This window comes from Miniopterus schreibersii (genome assembly GCF_964146895.1).
Source record: "Miniopterus schreibersii genome assembly, chromosome: 5".
Lineage (NCBI taxonomy): Eukaryota > Metazoa > Chordata > Mammalia > Chiroptera > Miniopteridae > Miniopterus > Miniopterus schreibersii.
Genome location: NC_138106.1, coordinates 2,431,093 through 2,456,528, shown reverse-complemented (window position 1 = coordinate 2,456,528; position 25,436 = coordinate 2,431,093). Strand labels below are relative to the sequence as shown.

The 25,436-nt window shown below is 55.0% G+C and overlaps 1 protein-coding gene across 2 annotated transcripts in view; it reads right to left on the bottom strand.

Moving 5' to 3' along the window:
* Positions 1-690: 690 nt before the first annotated feature.
* The window catches only part of RCAN1 (regulator of calcineurin 1), a 50,707-nt gene continuing 25,961 nt past the window's right edge, over positions 691-25,436 (bottom strand). Inside the window, exons 1-4 of one of the 2 annotated variants that reach the window (XM_081138910.1) lie at positions 8,095-8,569; positions 5,437-5,610; positions 3,918-4,077; positions 691-2,303 (exon numbers count right to left, since the gene is read on the bottom strand). In XM_081138910.1, coding sequence (XP_080995036.1) covers positions 2,137-2,303; positions 3,918-4,077; positions 5,437-5,610; positions 8,095-8,181 — 588 coding nt within the window. In that variant the 5' untranslated portion in view covers positions 8,182-8,569 and the 3' untranslated portion in view covers positions 691-2,136. Of the gene's footprint in view, positions 2,304-3,917; positions 4,078-5,436; positions 5,611-8,094; positions 8,570-25,436 lie in introns of those variants that run through there. The other variant, XM_081138909.1, reaches the window with a different exon arrangement.

Here is a 25,436-nt window from a genome sequence, read left to right as displayed (position 1 = left end):
CCTGCCCCCGGATGGTCAATTCGTGAATCTGTTCAATAATCAGATTCCATGGATGGGACTGAAGTGTGGATTTTCCAACGTGTTTAAGCCTCAAACACACGTGGCTTTAAGATACGTAAATGCTGCTGGGAAGCGACGGGATGAGGCTACTCGCCGAGGGAGAGGAGCAGACGTGGCTTTTTCAGGGAAAATGCTTAATGTTGGTCTTGATCAAGATGAATGTCATGGGCGGGAATTCAGCAAGTAAATACCGGGTGCGGGAGGCCTTGCTGGGCACAGAAAGCTGCCCCCCATTTGTAGTGAGTTCCCGGCGAAAGGCTGCCTGAAATTCAGACAGAGGCTTCCAGAAGTGGCCTTTGTGACTCAGTATCTCCCACGGGGATCTTTTTTCTAATAGAAAAGAGAACTTTTCGAATTAAGGGTCACGAGTGCTGCTGTTTAGCAGAGGTGCCAGTGGAGAGGGTTTCCATCCTAGCGCCGTCCGCTGGGCAAAAGAAATGGGGACCCCGATTTGAGGTGCACCCACTGTCCCCTTCACTTAGCGTGTGCCTCGGTGTGGCTGACCCTCCGTGAGCCACGCCCACGAAGGAGCGGTTTCTAAACTCCCACCGACGAAGGAATGGGTCCTTCCGAGACCCTGGAGGTCAGAGGGCCCGAAGACGGGTCATTAGAAATAAAACGACAACAGGTAGCTTTTCCGTAAGAGCATGTCATGTCAATTTATTATAGAACGCAGTTAGAAAAAATACTCTGAGGTTGTCTCTCCAGTTTAAAAGCACTTAGCCAGGGACACCGAAAAGCGACGCGACGTCTCCGCACCGGCCCCAGCCCGCCCGGTGCTGCCAACAGGGTTGGAGAGCATCCGGCTTCTTGGTGTGACCAGCCGAGCGCCTCCGCTCCTGAAGAGAACCACGGGCCTCATCCCGAAGCGCACCGCTCCCGGCCCGGGCTTCAGCGCCACCGGCTCCGCGACGGTGCTTTAAGGCCAAGGGAACGCCTGTCTGCCGGACGCACACAGTGCAGCTAGGAAAAGTCGCAGACGACGACCACGGGGCCGACCCGCGGGACAAGCAGGGACGCACCGAGCGCCTCAGGCCCCCAGGCCCCCGCCGCCCCGCGGGCTGAGTCCGAGTCCGGTCGCGCTGTCCGGTGTCTCCTACAGGCCGCGAGTCCCGGGCGCGTCGCCGCAGCTCCCGCTACCTCCCCCTGCCGCGTATCCCGCCCGCGTGCACAGAGGGAGGAGTGTGTGTCGTCGGCTTTATTTACAAGTTCACCGTGATGTTCTAGCGGGTAAAAAAAAAAATCAACGACCTTAACCAGCAACTCCCAGGGCAGGTTCCGGCCGGGACATTACAAACGCCAGGTGACAGAGGAGACCCACGTCCGAGCCAAGGCGCCGAGGCTGAAACGTCTTGCCCACCGAGAGTCCAACGTCTCCGAACGCTGGACGCGGGCCCTGCCTAGGACTCTGGACGGGCTCCTTCAGGAAGAGTGCAGGGGGGTGCCCCCGACAGGACGAGCGACGGCCCGGGGGGGGCCTGGGGGGAGCGCTGCTGCGAGGAGTCGTGGACTGGAAGCTGGCGGCTTCCCGACGCTCTCCTGTCTTCCAGACACACGCGGGGTGACCGGGGTGCGACTCCACACGTACAGGGGTTAGTTCTGGGGGCCAGTGACACACATGCAGGGACAGCAGGCACGAGGGAGGGGGACGCTACAGTTTCCACGCTGCACAGCGGTTCTCAAAGCTCTCGGTGATCACGGTGCCTCTCCCGGCAGGACAGGGTCCACCCCAAGGGCTGCCTGGGACGGACCCGGGCCCCGTGATCAGCCTGCCCTCAGCAAAAGCAGAACCACCGGGAAAAACGAGCACAAAACACTAGTTATCGGGTTTCTCAGGACGTCCCCTAAAGTCTGTGTGCGATCACCCAGGCGCCGTGGCTGGCCCGGGACATTCCCGGGGCCGTGAACAGTGACATGCGGTGTCAGAGCCGGAGCCCGAGCCCCGAGCCTCTGCCGAGCAGCGTGCACCGGATCCCGCCACCTGGGCCACGGCTGCGCTCCCAAGGTCGCGCCCGGTGCTCTCACAGTAAAACGGGCCTCCCCGCGAGTGTGACCCGGACCCCTCGTCGGGGCCGCTCAGCTCAAGTGGATGGGCGTGTACTCCGGCCGTCGGGTCTGGATAATTCTGGGCTTGGGCCTCCTGGTTCTGTCCAGCTCTTCCTCAGTCTCCTGGTCACTGTCGCACACATGGACCACCACGCTGGGCGTCGTGTCGGTGGCCGCGTGCAGTTCATACTTTTCCCCTAGAGGAAGAAATCAATGGCAGGGTAACTCGGGCAGGAGCAAGGGAGCCCCAAAGCGAGGGCACCCGGGAACGCATCTGGGGGCTGCTGGGCCACGCTTCATGCACAGTCCGCGGGGACCGAGGGACGCGGCCAGACACGCTCTGGATCCGCATTTCTCTGCTGGGGGGGGGTATGGTGGAGGGTCAGATGGATGACTCGAAACCTTGGCCAGGACGCTGCTCACAAATCCTACCCACCTACCCATCAGTCCCAACCCAGAGAGCGCGGGCCAGGACCCCAGCTGCAAAGTCTCTGCCACCTTGCAGGCTGCAAAGCACAGCCGGACCATGAACTACATGAGTCAAGCTCATTGTTAAGCAAACTGAGGGCAAAGTGATTTGACGGTGTCTAGTTTCTAAAAAATAGGCCTTTTCAAATCAGCCTTCTGCAAAGAAGTGGAGGACTCTTCTCAGCAGCACTTCGTGTCCCGGGCGGGGTCTGACTCTCGTCCCCCCAGAGACTCCGTCTCCCCCCTGCTCTAACCCCGGGCTCCGGCCTCAGCCTTGGCCAGGGGCTGCCGGAGGAGCACACGCGTCCTCAGACCGGCCCTCCCACCCTGACCTTCACGCACCGTCGGCGGTCAGAAAGGTGATCCCTGCTTTCCACCTCGGAGGAAATTTCCGTCCGGGTGATGTTTTCAGAAATGTAATCTTTTCAATATGAAACTGCTGATGGCCCAAGAAAATAAAACCCTCGGCCCAAAGGAATGTCTCCCGGTCAAGGAGAAACCAGGAGCCGATGGTCTCAGCCTTTATTCCTTTCACTGCACGGACCAGGCAGGAGGGGGTCCCACCTGTTCACCCCGAGATTCGCCCAAGCCCTCTATCAGACAGGCCAGGAGCACCAGCATCTTACTGTTCCCTAAAACCACGCACCGAGCGCTGCCCACGGGCCGGGCCCGGCTGGGGCTGCTTTTTACGGGATGAGGTCGCGTACAGCCCGCAGCTCCGCCAGGAAATCAGCACCCATTTCACAGAGGAGGAGCCTGAGGCAGGGTGCCCGCCGCCTGCAGGCTCGCTCACACCCGTCCCTGGGAGGACTGGACCTCTCCCCCGGCAGCTCAGCAGGGGAGCAGCCCCTGGGCCGGAGGGGGAGCCTGGCTGGGCTCATTTTCACAGTAGGTTCTGCGTTCCCTCCAGCATTGAGAAGGGCGGCGAAAATCTGATCGGTGGACAGAACTCTCCTCTCTGAGCATCCCGGTTCCCTTTTCCGTCTGACTCTCACTCCCACCCGGAGCGACAGGACCTGGGGTGGTGGGTGCCCAGCGGGTGAGGGGCTGGGGCCAGGAGGGCCCACGGCGTTGGGTCCCCATGACCAACTACGTCCCTGTTGTACCGACACCTCCCTAAAGACTGCGGCCAGAGGCGTGCACGCTCCCGGCATGAGCCGCGCTGAAGCAGAAAGTGCAGACAGAGGTGACGCACGCTGGCACCAATCACACGGGGGGGGGGTTCTGTGTGGAAAGGGCAATGGGGATGCCACGCTTCCCCGATGCCCACGAGCATCTGCCTCTGGGGTCCTCGGCACCGCCTCTCGCGTCACCTGCCCCTCCCCACCGGGACGCCCGCTTACCTGGCCCCAGCTTGGAGATGGCATATAAGAGATCATAATTGATGACGGGGGTGGCGTCCTCCACTTGCTTCCAGCCGACGGGCGGCGAGGCGGGGGGAGAGATCAGAAACTGCTTGTCCGGGTTCGGTGGGGCCAGATGTGAACTCCCTATGTGCAAAGTCTGCGGAGAGAAACGAACCCGGGATGCAGCAGCGCCGGATGGCGCTCGAGGACGCAGGCGCGAGAGGGCGGGTCCGTGTCAGGGGCATCGTAAAGCGGCCCTAAGGGTGCCTGAGCCCTGGTTATGGTGCCAGCGTGAATGGGAGCCCCTCCCAGGGCTGGGACTCGCCAGTGCCCGCGCTTGACTAAGACCGACGGAAATGGACAGAACACGTCCGGACGTCCCCCCCTCCAGCCCCTCACCCCGGAGGCAGCGCTGGAGCGTCGGAGGCTGAGTAACGGCTCTAAGACGACGCTGTTCCTCGGGGACAGGGTAGAGACGGGGACCCAGGACCCCCACCCGCCCAGTGGCAGCCCCGAAATTCCCTCCCTCTGGGGCTCTGAGTCAGATGCCAAAAGTGAGGAAGGAAAAAACATCCACCTTCCAGGAGATAAAAAAATAATAACACGGAAAAATAACCTATGACCCTAGCGGGGGCTTATAATTCCTACCAGTTATTAGAGGGCTGTTCAGAAAGATCTGACATCAAAATCTTATCAATTTGGGCTTTCTTTGTAGTTTCATACACCCACAGCCCCAACTGTCACATGTGTTTACTTGAATAATCAGAAAAAGTCACGGGGAACTATGCAGTTGTTTATCCGAAGCCCCGAAACCCCACCACAGGCAGCAAGGACAAGCATCCCATGAAGGCAGTGCCCACGCTCACCCCGAGGGGCGGGGCAGGCGCCCCAGCTTAAAGCGCAGCTATGCCCCTCTGCCATCAGGAAGCGTCCCTGGGGGGGGCTCCCCCACAGCGTGGGGAACGCGGGATACGCAGGGAGCAGCCTCCAGAAGCCCCCCGCCGGCCCGCTAGCCCCCTGCTACACCCGTTGCGCCGTCACATGGACCGTCGCCTGGGAGAGCCCTGGACGGGGTTAGCAGGGGAGACAGCAAACCCAGCTCACAGCCTGGGGGCCGCGCCGAGGTGCAGGGGCAGCCGGCAGACTGAATTCTCAGGGCGGGAGCGGGCCACGCGGGTCCCCTTGGGCCCGCCCGGCCTGCGTCCTGTCCTCGAGCGAATGCAAGAAAGCCCCTGCAGGAATCAGGAATCGGGGGCTGCGCAGCCACGGCCACCCGCCACTGCCACGGCCTTGTCTCCTCCCCTGCTCCACCCCGGCCACTCACGAGGTCACCTTCAAAGACATCCCCATGTTTTCTGGGAATCGGGGAGACACGGGCAGCCCAGAGGATGGGTTCTGCCTTCCTCGGGATGCGCTGGTGGAGTTGGAAACAATGTATGACGCCGGCTCCGTATTAGCTACTTTGTAACAGGGCGGAGGGGGGAGGAGAAGCTCCAGGTCAGTGACCTCCACTCACCTGAGCGAAATACAATTTCATCTCCTTCCCGAGAAACTCGGTCTTGTGCAGCCGCAGCCGGGCGTCCGCGGCGGACAGGGGGTTGCTGAAGTTGATTCTGACCCGCTTGAAGCTCTTGAAGTACTGGAAGGTGATGTCCTTGTCGTACGTCCTAAAGAGGGATTCAAACTTGGCCTGGAAAACGGAAATAAAAGGAGTTAAAACTTATACCTGCGTCTGACCCTGGGCTAGGGGGCTCCCTGACATTTCTTGCCGCGGCGGGGGATTCTCGCTCCCTCCCAGGACCCCCGTTTCCTGGACAGGACGGAGTCCCCGCCCTTCTCATTTTAACACGGGCGGTTTTGTAGGAAAGGAAGAATGTTTGACGAATTTCATTTAACCGGCGGACAAGCCCCACACTTCTCGCGGTCACAGAAACACTCCTTTTACACTAGAACGGGCGTTGCTAAGAGGTACGCTCGGGTCACCTGTCACCCCTCTGGCCCGACAGTTCCTACGTCCAATGACCTTCCTCAGCCCAGTGACTCCGGTCCCACTGCTCAGCTCAGGACCCGTCAAATGTCTCTTTATGCAGCTAATGTGAGAAAACCATTTTTACAGAATTGGAAAACAAGTTAATAAGCAGCCTTTCACTTTTTCATGTAAAGGAAGGGAGTTAAATTTTCCCCCACTATGAGTTTCTCACTCAATCTGTTGCTTTTTATTTCTCTAAAGTAATGCTGGTCTAAAAATCAGTGTCCTGCAAAGGGACCCACTTCTGCATCTGGCTTTAATATACACATGTGTCTCGAGTGTGACGGGGCAGGTGGCAATGATGAAACAGCAAGAGCGCGTAGAGCCGAGATGCCGAGTCCAGTGACCGCACGCCTGGGCTTGGGAAAGAGCCGGTCAGCCGCCCGGACAAGCTCTGAGCAGAGCCCCTCTCCGGGCTGGAGGTGTCCCTGGGGGTGCACGGGGGGGGTGCTGGGTGTCCATGGCAGCCTCTCGGGCTTCCAGCCAGAAAGAGAGACCAGACGGACAGTCAGGACCTGAAAGACTTTCAGTGTCTCTGGCCGAGCAGGGTGCCAGGGCGGAGTGCCCTCCACACAGGTGAGTGATGCAGGGAGGAGATGGGCCCACAGAGGACCCGGGCGGACCTATGGGAAGCACCCTGCTCCTGCAGAGGGGAGAGGGGATTCCACTCGAGAGCACCTTCTAGAATATTCGGGGCTGGGCAGCGGGGAGGGAAGGGGCGTCCGGGGAAGTGACCCTTCCACCAGGCAGGTTGTTAGGGGGGTTTAGGGGGTTTAGGGCGAGTTATCTGTTAAATCCATGTCACTATTATACCTTCTCCTATAAATACTCCTGTGGTTCTAACTTACGTTCAAACTTTCACGCCTTGAATTCCCTGGCTTTTCTTTAGCTTATGGAAACCTCTGTGCTCTCCCGCGAGGGGTCTTGCAGAGGGAAAGTGAGAGCCGGCCAAGCACAGGCTCACGCCGGCCCGCCTCTGGCCGCCCAGGGCCTTTCTCCACCTCTCTCGAGCTTGGGCAAGCTCCTGGCACGGGGTCTGCATAGATTCGGAGTCTCGCATGACCTCATTAACAGGCACTGTGACTAACTGTTCAGTTTTGAAGTTATGATTCATAATTCGGGAGAGGTGACTTGGTGAATATTTTTAGAATACAAGTCAGGGCTCGGGACAGAGCACAGAGAACGCGAGTTATCTGTTAAATCCATGCCACTGTTATACCTTCTCCTATAAATACTCCTGTGGTTCTAACTTACGTCTGGTTATTGTAGCTGTTGGATGGCACCTCTGCTTCACTTGACGAAGCCGCGGTTTCGCTCATACAGCTAACAGTAAACCCACGCTGTACCTTACACAGAATGGGCTCCGGCATCTAGTCAAAAACTACAGCCCTGGCTGCAAGCCCAGCACAGTTATGGAGCGAAATTTGATTTAAAAAAAAAGAAACTGTCACACATCTCAATAGGCTTTGCGTATAAAGCATATGACACCCCCTTCCCCCCGCCCCCAAACATACAGAATTCATTCGTGTACAATATGGGTAATTGATGATGTAGCCGGACAGGTACTCATGCAAATCTCACACCTCAGGCCAATGAAGGAGAAACTCATAGGAATGGAAACGACTAAATGCATTAATTACCAATTAATTACCAACCTCGAGAGCTGCTTCCCAGGAGGGCACTCACCCCACCCAGGCTTCCGTTACTGTTCACCAAGGCTGCGCTCGCTCTAGCTAGAGAAACCCGAATGACTGCAAACATACGAATGCCTTCACAGCATTTATTTCCTAAGATCGAGTCAAATTATGCTGAGCTCTAGATGCCAAAGTGAAACCTTCTATCCACTAAGAGACCTTCTGAAAAGTTCATTCAGAATGAAAAACCCATGATGCCCAAAGTTGCCTCACTGGCTGTTCGGGGATCTGGACAGTTTCAGACACTGAGCTTTAAAAATCCCTCGAGTCAGTCCCTCAGGAGACGGCTTTTGATTTTTAAGGCTCATCGTATTCTTGATTTAATTCAAAACCCCCAAACCCACAAGAGAGCCACATACCCCCCCCCCCCCCGCAACTATTTCAGTTAATAGTCCCAGTTAACGTAATGCTTTGAAAACTCACAGAAATCGCATTGGATTAGAAGCCTTACCCTGGTGTCACTTTCACTGAAGATGTCACCGTTTGCCACACAGGCAATCAAGGAGCTAAAGCTGTAGTTAAAGTTTCTGAAATGCATCTTGCTTCCTCCCGGGGAGAGCGCCAGGGATGCGCGCAGTCAGCCCGAGAGAGGCGCCTTCGGGGAGCTGGGGTTCTGCGCGGAGCCTGCGCTTATAAAGCGGGAGGGAGGCCCGGCCCCCAGGAGGGAAGCACAGTCCCCGGCGCGTCCTGTTTGGACAGCAGATTCCTGAGTCAAGTCCCGCATGCCCGCAGGCACAGGGACGCTGGGCTGGAAAGAGGTGACGTCAGCGCCTCAGTCTTCCCGATGCTAACAAGCTCCGCTCCCAGGACGGAAAATCTGCGAGGTTTGCGCACAGCTGCCGGCCGCCCGCTCTTGCAGCATAGTTTCCACTGGCAGTAATTCCATTCAGCTCAGGCGCTGCCCGGCTCCTCGCTCACTGCACGGGCGCCCCTGCTTAGGACGGAAAATGTTACAAAAGAGGAGGAAGCTTCGCAGTAAACAGCGATTAGCCTCCCGGGAGCTTTCAAGGCTTTGGGGAACCTGGAAACCGGCCTCGGCTGGTTGTGTGACCCTGTTATTTCCTGAAAAACAACTGACGCTTCATAGCGGGGTATTAGAGAGAACATCTGAAGTCGGTCTTGGTCCATGAACTCTGTTTTTAAAGGAAAAAGTGGAATTCGTTTTGAAATACAGCTTTTTTTTTTTTTTTTCCCCCCAATTGAACTTTATTGGGTGAACGTCCTGATTCCCACTTGGATCCCACAGTGGCGCCGTGGGAAAGAGATACTTGTGCAAGGGCAGGATGCTCACCGGAAAACTACATTGTTGCAGTTTGAGAACTAGGGATCTGCAACACTTCGATCATTTTCTAACAACTACTGAGTTCAGAGAAGGCTACAAACACATTGTAGAGAATCTAGCATCTGAAGTTGACAAAAAGAAACATTAGGAGGTGGTCCTGCTTTGAGACTCACACGCTAAAAGATTCTCTTTAGTATGGAAGGAAGAAAAAGTGGAAAGAATGTGCACTATGGTTGCAAAGACAGCTCCGCTGGCCTTCGTTCAGGTAGGACGTCCGGCCTGAGGAGCATCCTGGGGCGGCCTGAGCTTCCAGGCACTTTAGCAGTTTAGGTACCTGTGTTAGCCTGGGTCTGCGGTCCTTCCCGCTCTCCCCAATTTCCTTATTGCCTGAAAGCATTCTCTGGTCTAGACACACACAGGGACCCTACCATTCACATTTAAAGATTATCTTCAAAGAGTCATTAATGCCAGCCAATAAAAACAATGTATGCAACGGGGGAAAAACACACCAGAGCATTAATTCCTCCAAAGGAAAGGCGCAGTCTCCTCGGATGAATGAGCGTTGCCTAATTTCAAGGCGCGGCGCTCCCAGCCAACTGGACAATTATGTAAGAAACCAGGTGTGGCGTGTGCTTTGCCAAATTCCCCATGACTCCCAACCGGAAAAGATCTAAATGCATATATTCTAAAAAGAAGTCTAGAACACCGTGAATGGTTTGGCAGGCATTGGACACCGGGGGTGGGGTGGGGGTGGGGGTGGGACGGTCACCATGGCTGGAGCCTGGGATGGGGGTGTGTGCTTGGACTGTGCGGAGTCTGGCGTGTCCTAGAGGCGTACGCAGACCTAGGTGGTGCTGTGGGGGTGGGGGTGGGAGGTGTTGGGGGACCCTAAGGGGAAGGGAGGAAGAAGTGGGACACACACCACTGCACTCCCTCCTCCAGGGGGCCGGCCTCCTCCATCCTGGGCTCCAATGCCCTCCCCTCCTGGAGTCCACTTTGGGGAACAGAGCGGATCTGAGGAGGGAGAAGAGGCCAGTTTCACTGTCTTCCTCTTGATAAAACATCATGACATGAAGCTCCAGTTCAGTTTTGGGGCAAATCTGGGACATTTCCGTTCATCTGAGACAACAGTGCTGAGCTCGCCCGAATTTGCAGCGTTGGTTTCATTATTCGGATGAAAAGGAAAGAAGAAGAGTGTCTGAAGCTAGTTCAACTGTCCTTGCTCACAGGAGCAAATGATCGGTGACTGGCTTTCCCTGGGCGGCCCAAACGTTTAACAAGACGCGCAGTTCTCTGCCTTTGAACCGAATGCGTTTAGTGAACTTGACTGCTTCCATTTTTACAGCAGGGGAAGGGGCTCCGCGCGGGGGGCACCTGCGGGGAGGCTGGAGGGGCTGCTCTGTGGCAAAGATCACCAGGCCCAAGTTCACCGGGACCGGCCCGGGGGAGGACACTGGGCCCGCAGGCGCCGGCTCCCTCGGCCACAGGGGCGGGGGCAGTGCAGGCTCGTGTTCAGCGTGTCGGGCTGAGGAACGTGCCTCCTTTGGGCGCTCCAACCCCCGAGTGGCCGAGGGCACGGACACCTGTCCCCGTACCCACAGGTAACACCGCTTTAAACTCACCTCAGGGTCCTTTCACCTGCTGACCTGGCAGTTTCGTGGGAGTGCCTGCTCTCTGACTACATGTCTATCACACACGAACTTGGATTTCTAGACGTCCCATGCAAAAGAGTGTACTTTGTAAATGGCGACTTTCCCCACCGAGAATAAAAATTGATCCAAAAGCAAGTATTAAAAAAAAATGACTTTCAAAATAACCAAATGGGACCAAATAAAACGAAAAAGCTTCTGCACAGAAAAGGAAACTGTTATCAGACTTACTGGACAAGAGACAATATTTGCAAATGGTCCATCCCATCAGAGGTTAACGTCTGCAATATAGAAAGAGCTCATACAACTCAACAACAGAAAAACAGCCACCTGATTAAAAAATGGGCAGAGAAGCTGAGCAGACATTTTCCCAAAGACATACGGATGGGGACAGGTGAACAGATGTCCAGAATTACTAACCTTTGGGTAAATGCAGATCAAAACCACAACGAGCCACTTCACACCTGTAAAATGACTATTATCAAAAGACAAGAAATAACGGGTGCTGGAGAGGACACGGGGAAAAGGGAACCCTTTTCAGTGGGATGTAAGTCGGTGCAGCTACCGCGGAAAACAGTAGGGAGGGTCCTGAAAAAACTAAGAACAGAACTACCATCTGATCCAGCCATTCCGCTTCCGAGTATCTGGGGACAGCACACACCCTAATTTGAAACGCTTTCTGGACTCCCACGTTCGCTGCAGCGTTACTCAAACAGCCGAGACTGGCACCAGCCGACATGTCCACGCGTGGCTGGCTGGGTAAAGGAGAAGGAGAGGAGGCCCGTACCCCGGGGAGCGCGGCTCGACCGTGAGAAAGAATGAACTCTTGCCACGGTGGGTGACACGGGGGGCCTCGAGTGTACAGGGCCCTACGACTTCACTCACGGGCGGAATCTAGAACGAACGAACGAAACCAAACTCGTAGACCAGAGGACAGGTGGGCGGTTACCAGGGGGGCAGGGGGTGGGGTGGGAGACAGGGGCAGAGGGGTCGTGATGGCTCGTGATTAGGCCTTTGGGGGTGATCGCTCTGTAGTCAATACAGTTGAAACTTTAATAATAATAATGAAAAAAAAAGTCCAAACTGACCCTAGAGTGACAGAAAGCGAGCCTGTGAGCGCCTGGAGCCAGGGCAGAGGGAGGCGCGAGCTGTGAGCAGCACTGAGAACTCCTGGGGGTGATGAAAATCTTTTGATTGTCGTGAGATTCCACAGTGTTCGCCTGTCAGAACTAAACGGTCCGCTTCAAATTTATGAAATTTACTTTACGTGAATCCTTCCCACTGAAGTTGCTAAGAAGCTAAAATGAAAGCTGACCCTGCTGCTCGCACACCCCGTGGCCTGGACACAGCACATCCCGGCCCCTTGCCGCAGGGAGGTGAGGGACTTGGAGAGACAGGGTGATGGCACCGTCTCCTCCGAGCTCCTGAAAAGCACACTAAGGACTGCGCTCGAAACCGTAAGACTGCAAACAGCAGAACAGGAATTAAAGGGGAAACGGGCTGCTTCGGCCGACGGAAAGCTTCAGATGCTTTGCATTTCTTCCATTCTCGCCATAAAAGTCTTAACGGAATCTCTCTAACCCGCACTGGCAGCCCAGGGCGCCAAGCAGTTAGAGCCCGTTTTCATTAAAGCTGCCGTTTCCAGGAGCAAAAACCGAGGGAGGTGTTGAATTCCGGGTGACCTCAGCAGGCCCACCAGACACCCCGAGGAGCTTACGATTTCACCCAGAGTGTGCTCAAGGGAAACTCTACCAAACGGCCACGGAGGAAAAGCGAGTTCTGACTTCGCTGTGCAAACCATGCAGACTGAAGGAGGGAACCTGCGGTGTCCGCACATTTGTCTGGAGCGCTAACACCTGGAGCGCTAACACCTGGAGCGCTTGCAGCCTCTGAGACAGCGGAGCAGCTTTATTGTTACATAACATTTGCAGCTGTCCCCTCCATCCTGGGGAGCGCGGCTCCCATGACCTCAGCTGCCACCCAAAAGAAATGCACGGGCTCTTTCTCCAACTCAGCTTCATCTTCCCCGTCTAGAAGCTGTTATGAACGTAGAAGACTGTCCCTGCCCTTGGCCTGGAACCTGGGTTAATATAAATCTCAGAGTTTTGGTGAGAGCTAAACACTCGGATGTCGGGAAAGTGCCTAGCACAGTGTCGGAAACACAGTCCGAGGTGGATGCGTGTTGGCTGCATTTTCATTCCCATCTCAGTGATAATGACACTGAGGTTCAGACGGGCACACTGTGCTTAGGAGAGCGAAGGCTCGCCCTGGTCTTGCGACTGCAGATTCCATGCTTGTATCATAAACTATGCCCACCTAGCATCCGTGCCCTTTGGTGGTATAGCTCATTCCCCCACCTCTAGTCCCTCAGACCCTCTGGCCGGACTGTCCAGGGTGCCTCAGAGGTCAGTGGGGAGTTGTGGAGGTGCTCCGTACCCCTCCACTGTGCACCCCAGCACCCCACTCAAGGCAGCCACCTTCCTAACTGCCAGGCTGTGGCCAGTTTCCTATTGCTCCAATATAGTGTGTAGTTCCCACAGCACCACACTTCCCAAAGCCAAGCTCGATCACAGTCCTCTCCTACGGTACAAGCTTCAGTGACTTCCCATGCTCCTTACGTTGAAGATGACTTTCACCTAGTATTGATCTGTCCATGCATGTGTCCATTCGTCCGTCCATCCATCCATCCATCCATCCATCCATCCATCCATCATCTATCATTCATCTGTCCATCCACCATCCATCCATCATCCATCCGTTCATCTGTCATCCATCCATCCATCCATCCATCCATCATCCGTCCATCTATCCACCATCCATCCACCCACCATCCACCATCCATCCATCTATCCATCTATCATCCATCCATCATCCATCCATCATCCATCTATCATCTATCTATCTATCTATCTATCTATCTATCTATCTATCTATCTATCTATCTATCAATCATCTATCATCTATCTCTAATCTATCTATCCATCTATCATCCATCCATCTATCATCTATCTATCTAATCTATCTATCCATCTATCACCCATCCATCATCTATTATCTATCTATCTATCTATCTATCTATCTATCTATCTATCTATCATCTATCATCATCATCTATCATCCATCCATCCATCCATAAATCATCCATGCATCCACCCATCCACCATCCATCCACCATCCATCCACCATCCATCCATCCATCCATCCATCCATCCATCCATCCATCCATCCATCATCCTATCTATCATCTATCATCCATCCATCCATCCATCATCCATCTATCATCCATCCATCATCCATCCATCGTCCATGCATCCACCCATCCACCATCCATCCACCCAAGCCCTGTCCTTGGGGTTGGGGGTTAAAAATGAACAAAGCAGACAGAACTCCTGCCCCCGTGGAGCTCACATTCTCAACGGGGAGAACATGTTTACATAACGGTCAGTGCTGGGGCAGAGGGGGGATGGGGAAAGTCGGGAAAAGGAGCTGGGGGAAGACCAGGCAGGTAGGACATCCCTGAGAAGATGCCATGTGGATGCATCAGACCTGAAGGATGAGAGGGGTGACCGGGGATGCTGGGAACAGCACTGCAGACCCAAGGAATAGAAGGCCCTGAGGTCCGGCGGGAGGCTCAGGGTGGCTGCAGGGGAGGGACACAGAGAAAGTGGTCGGGAGCACGGCCGTGTGGGCCTTTCAGCCACTGGAAGGACCAGGGCTTGTGTGCCGACAGAGGGGAGCCCTTGGAGGGAGACGGTTTTGAGCAGAGGGGCAGGGTGGACCCGAGGAGCCCAGCCAGACAGGAGCCTTCTCCAGCCACGGGCCCGGCGCTCCCAGGCCCAGCCTCCAACCCAGCGAGCGGCGGTCAGAGGGGACGAGCGACCCCCCCGTACCCCGAACTGAGAACAGGAGGAAGCGGGTCCAGAATAGCAGCGGGTTCTTCCCCGAGTGGTAGATTTTATAAGAAATGTTCGATTCCACCGCAGATGTGGAAAGACAGTGTGCTTTCCCCATGAAAAGGGGAAGCAGGAAAGGTTTAAGTAGCTTGCTTCATTACTTTGTCCTGTCCGGAAAATCCAAAGGTGGAAAAATGCTGTCACAGGGCTCGGCTTACGGGAAGTGGCCTTCTGGAGAAATGAGGACAAGCCTGCACGGTGACCACTTCCCAGACCCTCTGCTTGGGGTCTGACCTTTTGAAAGGTCTATGCGGCGAGCAGGACAGTGGATTTGGGGGTGGTGTGACCACAGAAAGACTCAGGCCCGGCTGCAGCGATGTCCCCGCCCCTGGCACCAAGGAGCAGTGGAGTCAGGGGATGGCTGGGCCCCCAGCACCTGGGTGTCTTGGGAGACTGAGCCCAGGCTTGGGGACTGTTACTCAGGGTCGCCCGTCTCCATCCTGCGCAGTGGAGAAAGCTGTGGCTGTGGCCACTCAGGGGTCCTGCCCGTGCCGGGTCTGTTTGTGTGCTGGTGCCTCCTGACTCATCTGTCCACCGACATCAAAGGTGATGGGCGGAAGGAGGGAGTCAGCCGGCCAGTAGCCACGCTGCGGCATCCTGCCTTGTGGAATCTGCCACCAGGGCCCTTTCCAGGACAGCCTATGACTTCACATAATTATTATATTTACTCTTCGGAGTGTTCGCTTTCTAACCTGGCTGTTCTTCAGGTGATGCTGATCTGCTCCTGAGTCTGAACACACATCTACTGATGAGGCGCTGGGGTTGCTCAAAACCAGGGTGGTGCTGGGTGCCTAGGGCCACAAAAGGACAAACTGTGGAGGCAGACGGAAAATCCTCCCCACAGCCAGGGTGGTGCTGGTGCCCCTCCAGTACAGGGGAAAAGAGACTGCACGATCCTGGTGGCTTCTACAGCAGCGGTCCCCAGAGGGCTGCACAGGGTGGAGGAAAAAGACCAAGGGCTAGGAGGAGGGTGTAGCCTCGATGGAGAACATTCTTCTGAAATACGTCTGAGTAGAGGTAGATGTAAAGTGGTTTGCCATTTTTATCAATTCATCCATCCACCATCTACTCATTCATTCATCCATCCATCATCCATCAATCTAACCATCCGTCCTCCATCATCTATCATCCATCCATCCATCCATCCATCATCCATCCATCCATCCATCCATCCATCCATCGTCCATCCATCTATACATCCATCGTCCATCCATCTATACATCCATCGCCCACCCATCTATACATCCATCTATACATCCATCTATACATCCATCATCCATCCATCCATCCATCCATCCATCATCCATCCATCCATCCATCATCCATCCATCTATACATCCATCCATCCATCCATCCACCCATCCATCATCCATCCATTATCCATCATCCATCCATCCATCCGTCCATCCGTCCATCCGTCCATCCGTCCATCCGTCCATCCATCCATCCATCCATCCATCCATCCATCCATCCATCCATCCAATATCTACCAGGGTCCAGGCACTGACTATGCCAGGTGGTGAGCACAGAAACAAATCACTCATGGCTCCTTGAGGAGCTGACAATCCCCTGGGGACACCTGGCCGCTCTGGGGTGGCCTCTGCAGGTGGCACACCCAGGGACGGTGAGGAGGAGCACGTGCGAATGGGGGATGCTCAGCCAGGACTCCTAAGTGGCAAAGGTCCACTCTGTTCTCTGCAGAACATCGTGGGTGAATTTCTAAGGTCATCTTCTCACAGAGTAAAAACCCCCCAATGACCTCAAATGTCGCTTAGAGAATTAGGTTATGTTGTTGCAATTCTTCCACAATAAAATGCCAGAGCACCATCTCCCACTAAGAGGAAGACAGAACCATTCTAGAAAAGAAACAGCATTTCTAAATAACCTGAGTCTAAGAAATAGTTTTTCAATTTCCAAGTGGTTTCTATGACCTTTGTCCTGGGCTAAGTTGTGTCCCCACCCCGAAATTCCTATGTTGAAGTCCTATCCCCCAGCACGCAGAATGCGACTGCATTTGGAGACAGGGCCTTTCCACAGGTAATTAGAGTCAGGTGGCTTTGTCAGAGTGGGTCGTAATCCTACAGATGTGTGTCCTTACAAGAGGAAACGTGGGCACACAGAGGGACACCGGGGATGCGCACACAGAGGAATGTCAACATAAGAAACACTCAAACCTGTGAAGAATTTTTGTGAGTGTATTCGAGTCAAAACTGTCGACAATTTCCAGGAAGCAAATTCGAAATGGACCAAAATAATGTCCTGGAGAATGGAAGTTCTGCACTTTGTTTGATACATTACAATCAAAGAGGAAACACAAGTGGGTTACATGAAATCCATGGTGATAGATTAGGGAGGTGGGAGAAAGAAAAGGGGGGAAACCTCTGGGACTGGACAGAAAGTAAAATGATGGACGCACTTCTTTTATGTGGGTGGGTGCAGGAGAGTTAACAGCCAACAATTAACTCAGTAACGATGAGGGGATCTGTGGTCCCTGCAGAGCAGTGCATGTCCTTTGAGGGGTCCGGCAAAAGGAAAATTACTTGGACATTCCAAAGACGTGTTATCACAGATGCAAAAAGACAACAGACAGGCTCAGTGAAGGTAAAGAGGGACCTTTGTCAGGGAAGATGCCAGCCTAGGACACGACTACCCGCCATAAACTGCTTTGAGTTTAGAAGTTTTAATTTCAGACCATCCTTTGTGTGTACTGAGTTCGCAAGGCCGCCATGCAGGCCTCCCCCGAGCTCGCGAGGTTAGCACGCGGCCCCTTTCCGTCCACAGGAAAGACAGAGTGAACGCACAGCCAGAAGGGGCACCTGCAAGCCCAGGACAGGGGCTTTAGACGCGGTCAGTCCGGCCAACGCCTGACCTTGGACTCCCAGCCTCCTGAACCGTAAGATGATGGCAGCTGCCACCCAGGCTGGGGTACTTTGTTGCAGCAGCCCCAGGACATTAACACAACCCCCGACGTAAGCCTGTGTGACAATATAAAACGTGTCCATCTGGAGGGCCCACCCTTACTAAACACCCTCTCAGGTCTCTGAAGGAGCTGAGCCCCTGTTCACATTTGCCTTCATCTTGCCAAGGAAAAGTCCCCTCAAGAAAACGGTTAACGGGACTGAAGGACAGCTCCAGTCCCCCGCTCCAAACACACCCAGCCACGTGCAGACACAGTCAGCGTACGCCGTGGCCTATGCCGTGGCCTGCCATAAACCTGCGGGAGTCACACCTGCCTTCACCCACGAAGCTGGGGGTCGGGCCCCCGTATACGCAAACCCACTAACTCCCTGCTGTTGATGAAGGAAGGCCGGCAGCTCCACCACAGTGATTAACTGGCCTCTTCAAATGCCACCTTCTTGGCACTCACTTGGATGGGGCACTTTTTTCTAAACAGAGACCCAAGGCAAACAGGAAAGGCACCCACGACACTACGGGAAAGGACACAGCCGTGCCAACTGTAACTATTTTTACTCCCACATTCCCAGCGCTATTTCTTTTCAAACCTGCAGGCGTATGAGACGGAGCTGGCCGCTAACTGGAAAAGGCGCAGACATTTACCCCTGCAGAAAATTTCTATAACGGTTTCTTCCCTGGAAAAACGAATGACAAGCCCTGAATCATATTTCCTAGGATCTTAAAATAATGATGTTGATTTGCTGGTTTATTTGAAAATTCCATGGTAATAAAATAACCAAGGTCTTATCCTATTTCCACGGGGACAATCAAAGGAAAGGGAGGCTGTCACTTCGGCTCAATAATTCTTCAGCTAGTCCCGAACCTGTGTTCCGACTGTCAGTGATTTCGAAATTCAGCAACTGCTGAGGTTTCTAGGCTGAGATAGTCCCCTGGCAAACATTTTCTTGATTCTTTCTTTAAATCAACCTTAAGGAACTCGAAAACCTCTTCAACCTCTGTGCACACAACTAGCAATGCCCCCGGTCACTGAAGTCGAAATCCCCTCTTGTCCTTCTGAAATTTCTGGGTCCTTCCCCTGCACGCTGGAGGGTGAGGCCGGGTGGGCTGTGCAAAGAAATCTTAGAATGAAGGCCTCAGAGTCCATCGCCGAGGCCCTGAGAAGACGGGACAACCCAGAGTTCTAGAGGCCGTCTCTGTGCGGAGAGGGCCCAGCCCATGGGGAAAGGGAAGGGCCTGTCGGACCTTTACGAGGCTGTGCAGAGTCTGGGCGACAACCACGTGCTCCGAGGATAAAGTGAGGTTCGCATGCAAGGTGGGAGGGCCAGCAGGGGGCTCGGGCCACCTGCCTGTGAGCTTTCCTCCACCCCGGGGTGTTTCCCGACCCTGCCGAGGGGTGTCATGTGATGTCGTGGACACAGAAGGGCTTGTGAGTATTGGTACCAGGCAGTGGCACCCTCCAGGGCGCGGCCTCCTGCGGCTCGGCAGACATGGTTCACTCTACACACGGGTGGCCCGGCCTGTAGCACTCATCCTGTGAGCCCGTGACAGATGCAGAACACGGCCCCACGGCAGGTCCACCTGAGTGCAGGTCCCCAGGTGACTCCTGTCCCACGGTCTTAGTCTGGTCAGCTAACAGAATAAATACTATAGACACGGAGGCCTCGCATTCTGGAGGCTGCGAAGCCCAAGGTCAGGGCACCGGCAGATGCGCCATCCGCTGAGACCTGTTTCCTGGCTCACAGACAGCTGTCTGCTTGCTGGGGCCTCACCTGGTGGGAGAGGTGAGGGGGCTCTCCGGGGTCTGTTAGAAGGACACTAATCCCACTTGAGGGTCCTGCCTTCATGACCTAATCCCCTCCCTAATGCCCCACCTCCTAATGCCATCACATTGGGGGGTAGGTTTCAACATATAAATTTTGAGGGGTCACAAACTCTAGGTCTATGGCACAGGCAAGGTCTGAGAGCATGGTCTAGGGTGGGGGGTAGGAACGTGCAAACACTGGGGTTTACTTGTGGACCAATCTCCATGGGAACCTCCCCGATTATCACGAGCAGCAAACGGGCAGAGCTGGCCTCCAGGACTCTCCCAGGAAAACATTTACCAGGTTGCCAGGGGCATCGTAGTGAACCGGAATTTCATCAGCGTTGGAAGGAGGCGTGAGTACGAGGCTCCCTTCCTAACTGAATAATTCCATTAGCAACGCCAATTAAAAATATATACGTACACGCACAGGGTGTCCCCCCCAAATGTGTACACACATCACAGCGGACAGCTCTACTGATGTTCCTTCCCTTTCAGATCTAACCCACTGGAATAAGTAGTTATTCAAAGCGAGAGAGGTACCTCCCAAGCCGTAGTTACCGAATGCTCGACGTACCTGTCGAGCGTACAGACGGGGAAGAGGTGACCGATTACTCGATGTTCTCACCAGCTTGCGGTGCCGGTGAAACAGCAAACTCATTTCCCTCCACGTGCCGTTTTGGAGGCTGGCTCTGTATTGTCGGCATTTTCCTCCAGAGATGCAGTTCTACAGATGACCCATGACTCAAACTTTCATCCCCCCCATTCCACAGCTTTCCTTCTCCCTGAAACAGGTGATGGAAGGCCGAACGCACTGACTGACTGACTGAGGGCACCTTCCTGACCCAGCGCCCAGCGCCCAGCGCCCTGAAGACCACACACGGTGCCTTCCACGTCCCAGGCCTGCGGCACGAGGTGTGTCACACGCAAACGAAGGGCAGACGCCGCCTGCGAGGCCAGTCCCTTCTCAGACTCGACCTAGGATAGGAGGCCCAGGGGCCCCTGGGTGAGCGTGCCCATCCCGGATGGAGATGGAGTGGGCGCAGAGCCCCTGGAGCTAACGACAGGGCTGGCCCACTGCACAGAGGGCCGTGCCCCTTTGCTCCGCGGAACTTCTCAGTTTTCTCTCAAATTCACTGAAGAGGGAGCCTCCAGGCGCCTGGAGCACGATACCACGTGACTCCCAGTACACAGCCACGGACGGTCACGCTGCTTCCTGGGGGCACCGGCTCCTGCTGGCCACCGAGGCCTCTGACTAATTCGTTCCTCGCTGCAGCTGTGCACGGCTGACTCACCAGCAGCTCCGACCACTCTCATTTCCTGAGTGATTCTGAGGAGGCCTATTCCACAGGGAAAGTGGGATGACATAGAAAACCCAGAAACCAGGACAGTGCTCAAGTCTCAGCTCCAGACCCCAGACGCTCCTGGCCACAGAGTCCTAGATGGACGGCAGTTCCTGGGTTCTCACGGACACCCTGTCTTCCAGATACGCCTGCAGCCCGGGGCCGGGCTCAGCGCCACAACTGACTGAATCCGGCCCCAGAACCAGACCTACTCGTGGCCAAACAAATAAGCTATGAAGCAAAACTCTTTTCATATCAGAGAGAGCTCTGGAATCAAGAGAAAGTGCGATGAGCCCGGCCTGCATGGCTCAGCAGGTGAACATCGACCTAGGATCCAAAAAATCGCAGTTCTGATTCTGGTTCGGGGCACATGCCCGGGTTGTGGGCTCGATCCCCAGTCGGGGGTGTGCAGGAGGCAGCCGATCAATGACTCTCTCATCATTAATGTTTATCTCTCTCTCCTCCTTCTCTCTCTCTGAAATCAATAAAATTTTTCTTTTTTTTAAATAGAGGAAGTGTGATGAGAATGCACAGGGATTACGGCAGGATAGAGGCCGCTGCTCCGTGAGCGGCGCCCCATTAGGTATTTGAAGGGGCAGGTCAATATTTAATCACTGGTGTATTGTTTTGCATTATGAGCAAAAGGAAGGCAGAGCCCCTGAAGCTGCTTCGATGTGCTTGTGCTTCAAGGAAGCAGCCACGCTGACCGGCCTCTCTGGCCATCGCCTCGCGAGGGCCTCGGCGTTCAACACAGAACTCAGTTCGAAAGATTTCCTGAAAATATTTCTCAGTGCGTGTTAGAAATACTGTGTGATTCTAATAAAACGATGGCTTTTAGGGGAATGCGATGGCATCATTCAAAATGGTTCAGCCTTTTAAAATAGAAGCACACTTGCCGTGGCCGGGACAGTGCAGGACGCAGGCAGATCCTGACACTCTGAAGGGCCATTGAAACATAAACACTAGAAGTAGGTTTCCAGTAGCATCATCAGAATGAGACGATCACAAGCGGCTGTCATCCTCGCCGCGTGAAATTCCCCTCGGAGTCCCTGGAAACTGCCAGAACGCACAGATGGTAAATGTAGCTGACTTATGCCAGGAACTGTTGGAAAACTGGGACCGAGGCCAAGACTAGGGGGGAAAAGAAAACTCATCTGACAAAGAAAGTGGTGTCAGAAGTTTACTACAGTCTCCTGCTGGCCTGGGAGGGGCTGACGGGCTCCTGAATGAGCTGGGACAGTGCAGCTCCACGCAGGACGCCCTGAGGAGCCGCTGTGGGGGCGGTTCTGTGACTTTCAAGGGCAGGAATGAGATAAAGGACTCATTGTGAGGCCCGCGACGTCCTGCAGCGATGGTCAGATCCGCCTCGCTCCTTAAAGGCCACGCTCTGAGGCAGCCCCTTGTCCCAGGGACTCAGTCGCAGCGTCCGGATCTGGGTCCTGCTGAGGGTCCTGACCCTCTGGGAGCGAGCTCAGTTTCGTTTACTGCGCAGGCTCAGACTGATCCCCCGTGTGAGTTACACTCAGCCCGTGCTCCACACATCTCAACTCATCCGAGGTTCCCGGCCCCGGTGAGCGCTCTGGTCCCACCCTACCTTTGCAGAAACGGGACTCGGCGAGCTCAGATCACCTGTCCAAGGTCGTGCACCTCAGAACTGGCAGCGTCAACAGGCACACTCATGCCCTCTGACTGCTCCCCAGGGTGCACCCACACCTTCCTGTGCATCCCCAAGACAGGATGAGACCTGGTCCAGGCACAAGGGCGTGCCTCTGATTTCTCTGATGAGTCGCAAACACGACCGAAAGGGACCACTGGTGAGCTCACCAAGTTTCGGGCTCTGAACAGAGAAAGGGTCAAGATCATTCAAAAAATGTTCCCGTCATGGGGAAGGCCTGGGTGTGGGTGGATGGGGGTGGAGGGGATCAATGGGGGAAAAAGGGGGACATCTTCATTGTTTATTTCAACAGGATAAATTAAAAAAAAATTTTCCCCAAATTCATCTTTTATTCGAGTGCTCTAATACAAACCCAAATCTGCCTAAATTAGTAACAGAGGCTGCAGGGTTTGTGACTCGAGAGACCGTGGCTGGTGAAAGGCGAGGCCGGCTCGCAGGCAGGGCGCTGGGAGTGCGGGCGAGGCGGCACCCACGCGGGAAGGGCTGGGGGACACCCCAGGAGGCCAGTTCTGAGGCTCCTGGGAAACTGCTCCGAGGACGGATGCCAACCGAGGTGTCTGTAAAAATGTAAACCCCTGATCTTCCTTTACCATTCCCCCATCTTTTACACCCAGAACAAACAGGCTGTAGAAAGTAAGAACAAAATCGGAGCCACCGAAGCGCGCGGCACGTACCCTCCCTGACCGTCCCCTCGAGGGCACGGGTTTGTGGGGCCTCCGCTTACGGGAAAACCTCCTTACGGAAGGAGGACCGCTGTCCGGCCTTGAATGATGGAAACAGGGTTTTATAATGGAAACTATGTTGCAATTCTTTAATAGTTTTAATATTTAATATAATGACCTGAAATGCACCAGAAGAAAATTTGGTTGAAGTGACAATAATAAAATAATGTGCTAAAAACGGGAAATACCGACAGGACCTCAGAGGGGGCAGGATGATGACACGGGTCCGGGAAGCACAGTGAGAGCCGGGGGAGGCTGAGCGCCTCCAGGGAATTGGAGAAATAAAGAAACAAAGGCGAGTGGTGCCCGGTCAAGCCGCTCTGACCAGACTGGAAACTGGGCCTGTGCCGGTTACCACTGGTGTCAGCACGAGACAGGTTCCCAAGCTCTGCCAGGAAACTCTTTCTGACAACTGGTTACTTTAAAACTTTTATTTTTAAGGCAAAGAGAAATAATCCCCAAGGTACAGCGTAAGCCGGGTGGGACCGCGGCCCAGCCCGCTGCTCCTGAAGCTCCGCCAGGGCTCGGAGGGAGCAGGACGCGGGGCAGTGCCCCTCCCCCCACGAGTGAGCAACAGCGGCTCCGTCTCACCGGGCTGGCCGAACGCTTCCACGCAGAACCGTAAGAACTTTCTGGAAAACGTTGACTTCCCTCTGGGTGACTTTACAAAAAAGCTCCCTGAGGAGTCTGTTGATGAAAAGAGGAGACGGTGCCCCGTGTCGGTGCCAAGGAAACGGAATTTTAACTCAGAACTGCTCTGTCCCTGGCCCATGCCTGGGCCCCCCGACCCCATCGGGAGAGCTGATGCCACCACTTGAGAACGGACTCGATGTCATCTATAAAAATTACACTTACATCTACCTCTTTAAAACAAGTATCATGTCAAAGCATGACTGTACTTTTCATGAAAGAAATCAGATTTCCCTAACAATGCCAATCAGTTCATTTTAAATTCAAACTATGCCGAGCATACAGATAAAAATGCTGCAGGACTTTGCAGTGAATCGTGAAGACAATTTATTTAACTTGGTCAGTTACAGCACCGCGCCTATCAAAGACCTGATCTCACTGTCACTAACAGAACCAGTGACCGCGGGAGGGCAGGGGACGGCCACCCTGTCCCCAGGGAAACGCAGCCCCCAGCGGCTCCGAGGACGGGAGGCTGAAGATACACGGTGACCTGCACTGTCTGAAGGGCACATGCGCATCTGGGGGGGACGCAGGGGTTCCCGCGGGAGCCAAGGTGAGAAAGCGGAGATCAGACTCCCCGGAGCCGGCTGCCGCCATCCCCCTGGGGGCTCGGGTGTCAGAGCCTGAGTGCAAGTCCCTGACTTTGGTCCCGGACCCGCTGCTTCTCGGATGGCGGGGAGAACACAGAGGACAGAGGCAGAGGGGTGGGGTGCGGGTCTGACCGCCTGCCCTCTTCGGGGCTCAGATTCAGCAGTGATGAAACACGAAGAGTCCCGGGCGCGTGTGGAGGTGGCACAGGGGCGGGGACCCAGGAGGGGCTGCAGGACAGACCCCGCTGAGCGACGGCAGCGACACTTTGCTCTTTTTAGGTTGGGTCCAGTGGAAAAGTTCATTTCAAAAAGACATTTCATTAAAGACAGCAAAAAACAAAAACGAGGCCATTTCAAAACCACCGAGCTTGCTCGCCGAGGCGTCTTCCAGCCTCAACACTCTGCGTCCCACGGGGGTGGGAGACCCTGGCTGGTCCCGACTCTGCTCCCAGACCCCAGCCAGCGTGGAAACGCCGCGCGAGACCCCGCTGCTCTCCGGGGCGAGGCTTTCTCTCCACGAGTCACCCAGGGAAGCTGCTGAAAGTGGACTTGACGGAAACGGGATGATCTCAGCAGAGATAAAAACTCTGTTCAAGAAAGTGGGGTCCAAATGAAACATAACAGATTTTTATTGGGCAGTTTTCTGAGTATAAAAAGTATCCATTTGACTTCGAGGCCAAGAACACGCTCGTCAGGTACCTGCCTGGACCCGAAGCCGGACGTGCTCACTGATTTCCAGGGTTTAGAACCAATTGATGAGTAAAACGCGATGCGGTAACCCAGGCGCGCGCCTCCCGGGAGACTGAACGGCGGTTGGTTCCCCGAGGGCGGGGCAGAGGGAACGATGGGAGCAGCTTCGGGTGCCAACGCCATCTCCCGTTTCTGGAAGACGGAGTGACAGGAGAGGGCAGAAGAGGGACAGGCGGCCAGCTCGGGTGTGAAGGCAGCGGTGGGGTTTGGACACCGAGCTCGGGCGGCCGCGGGTCGGGAGCCGCGCGGAGGGGCCTGGGTGTCAGTCCACACTGTGGGACGCGGCTGAGCGGGCTGTTGGCTGACCCAGCCAAGGTCAGAGTCCCGAGCACAACGGAAGGCCGGCCGGCCGTCCAGGGGACAGTTCAGTCACCTGAAGGCGTGTTTGCCGTGGAGATAAGATTTTGCCTAGTCCTGGGCCC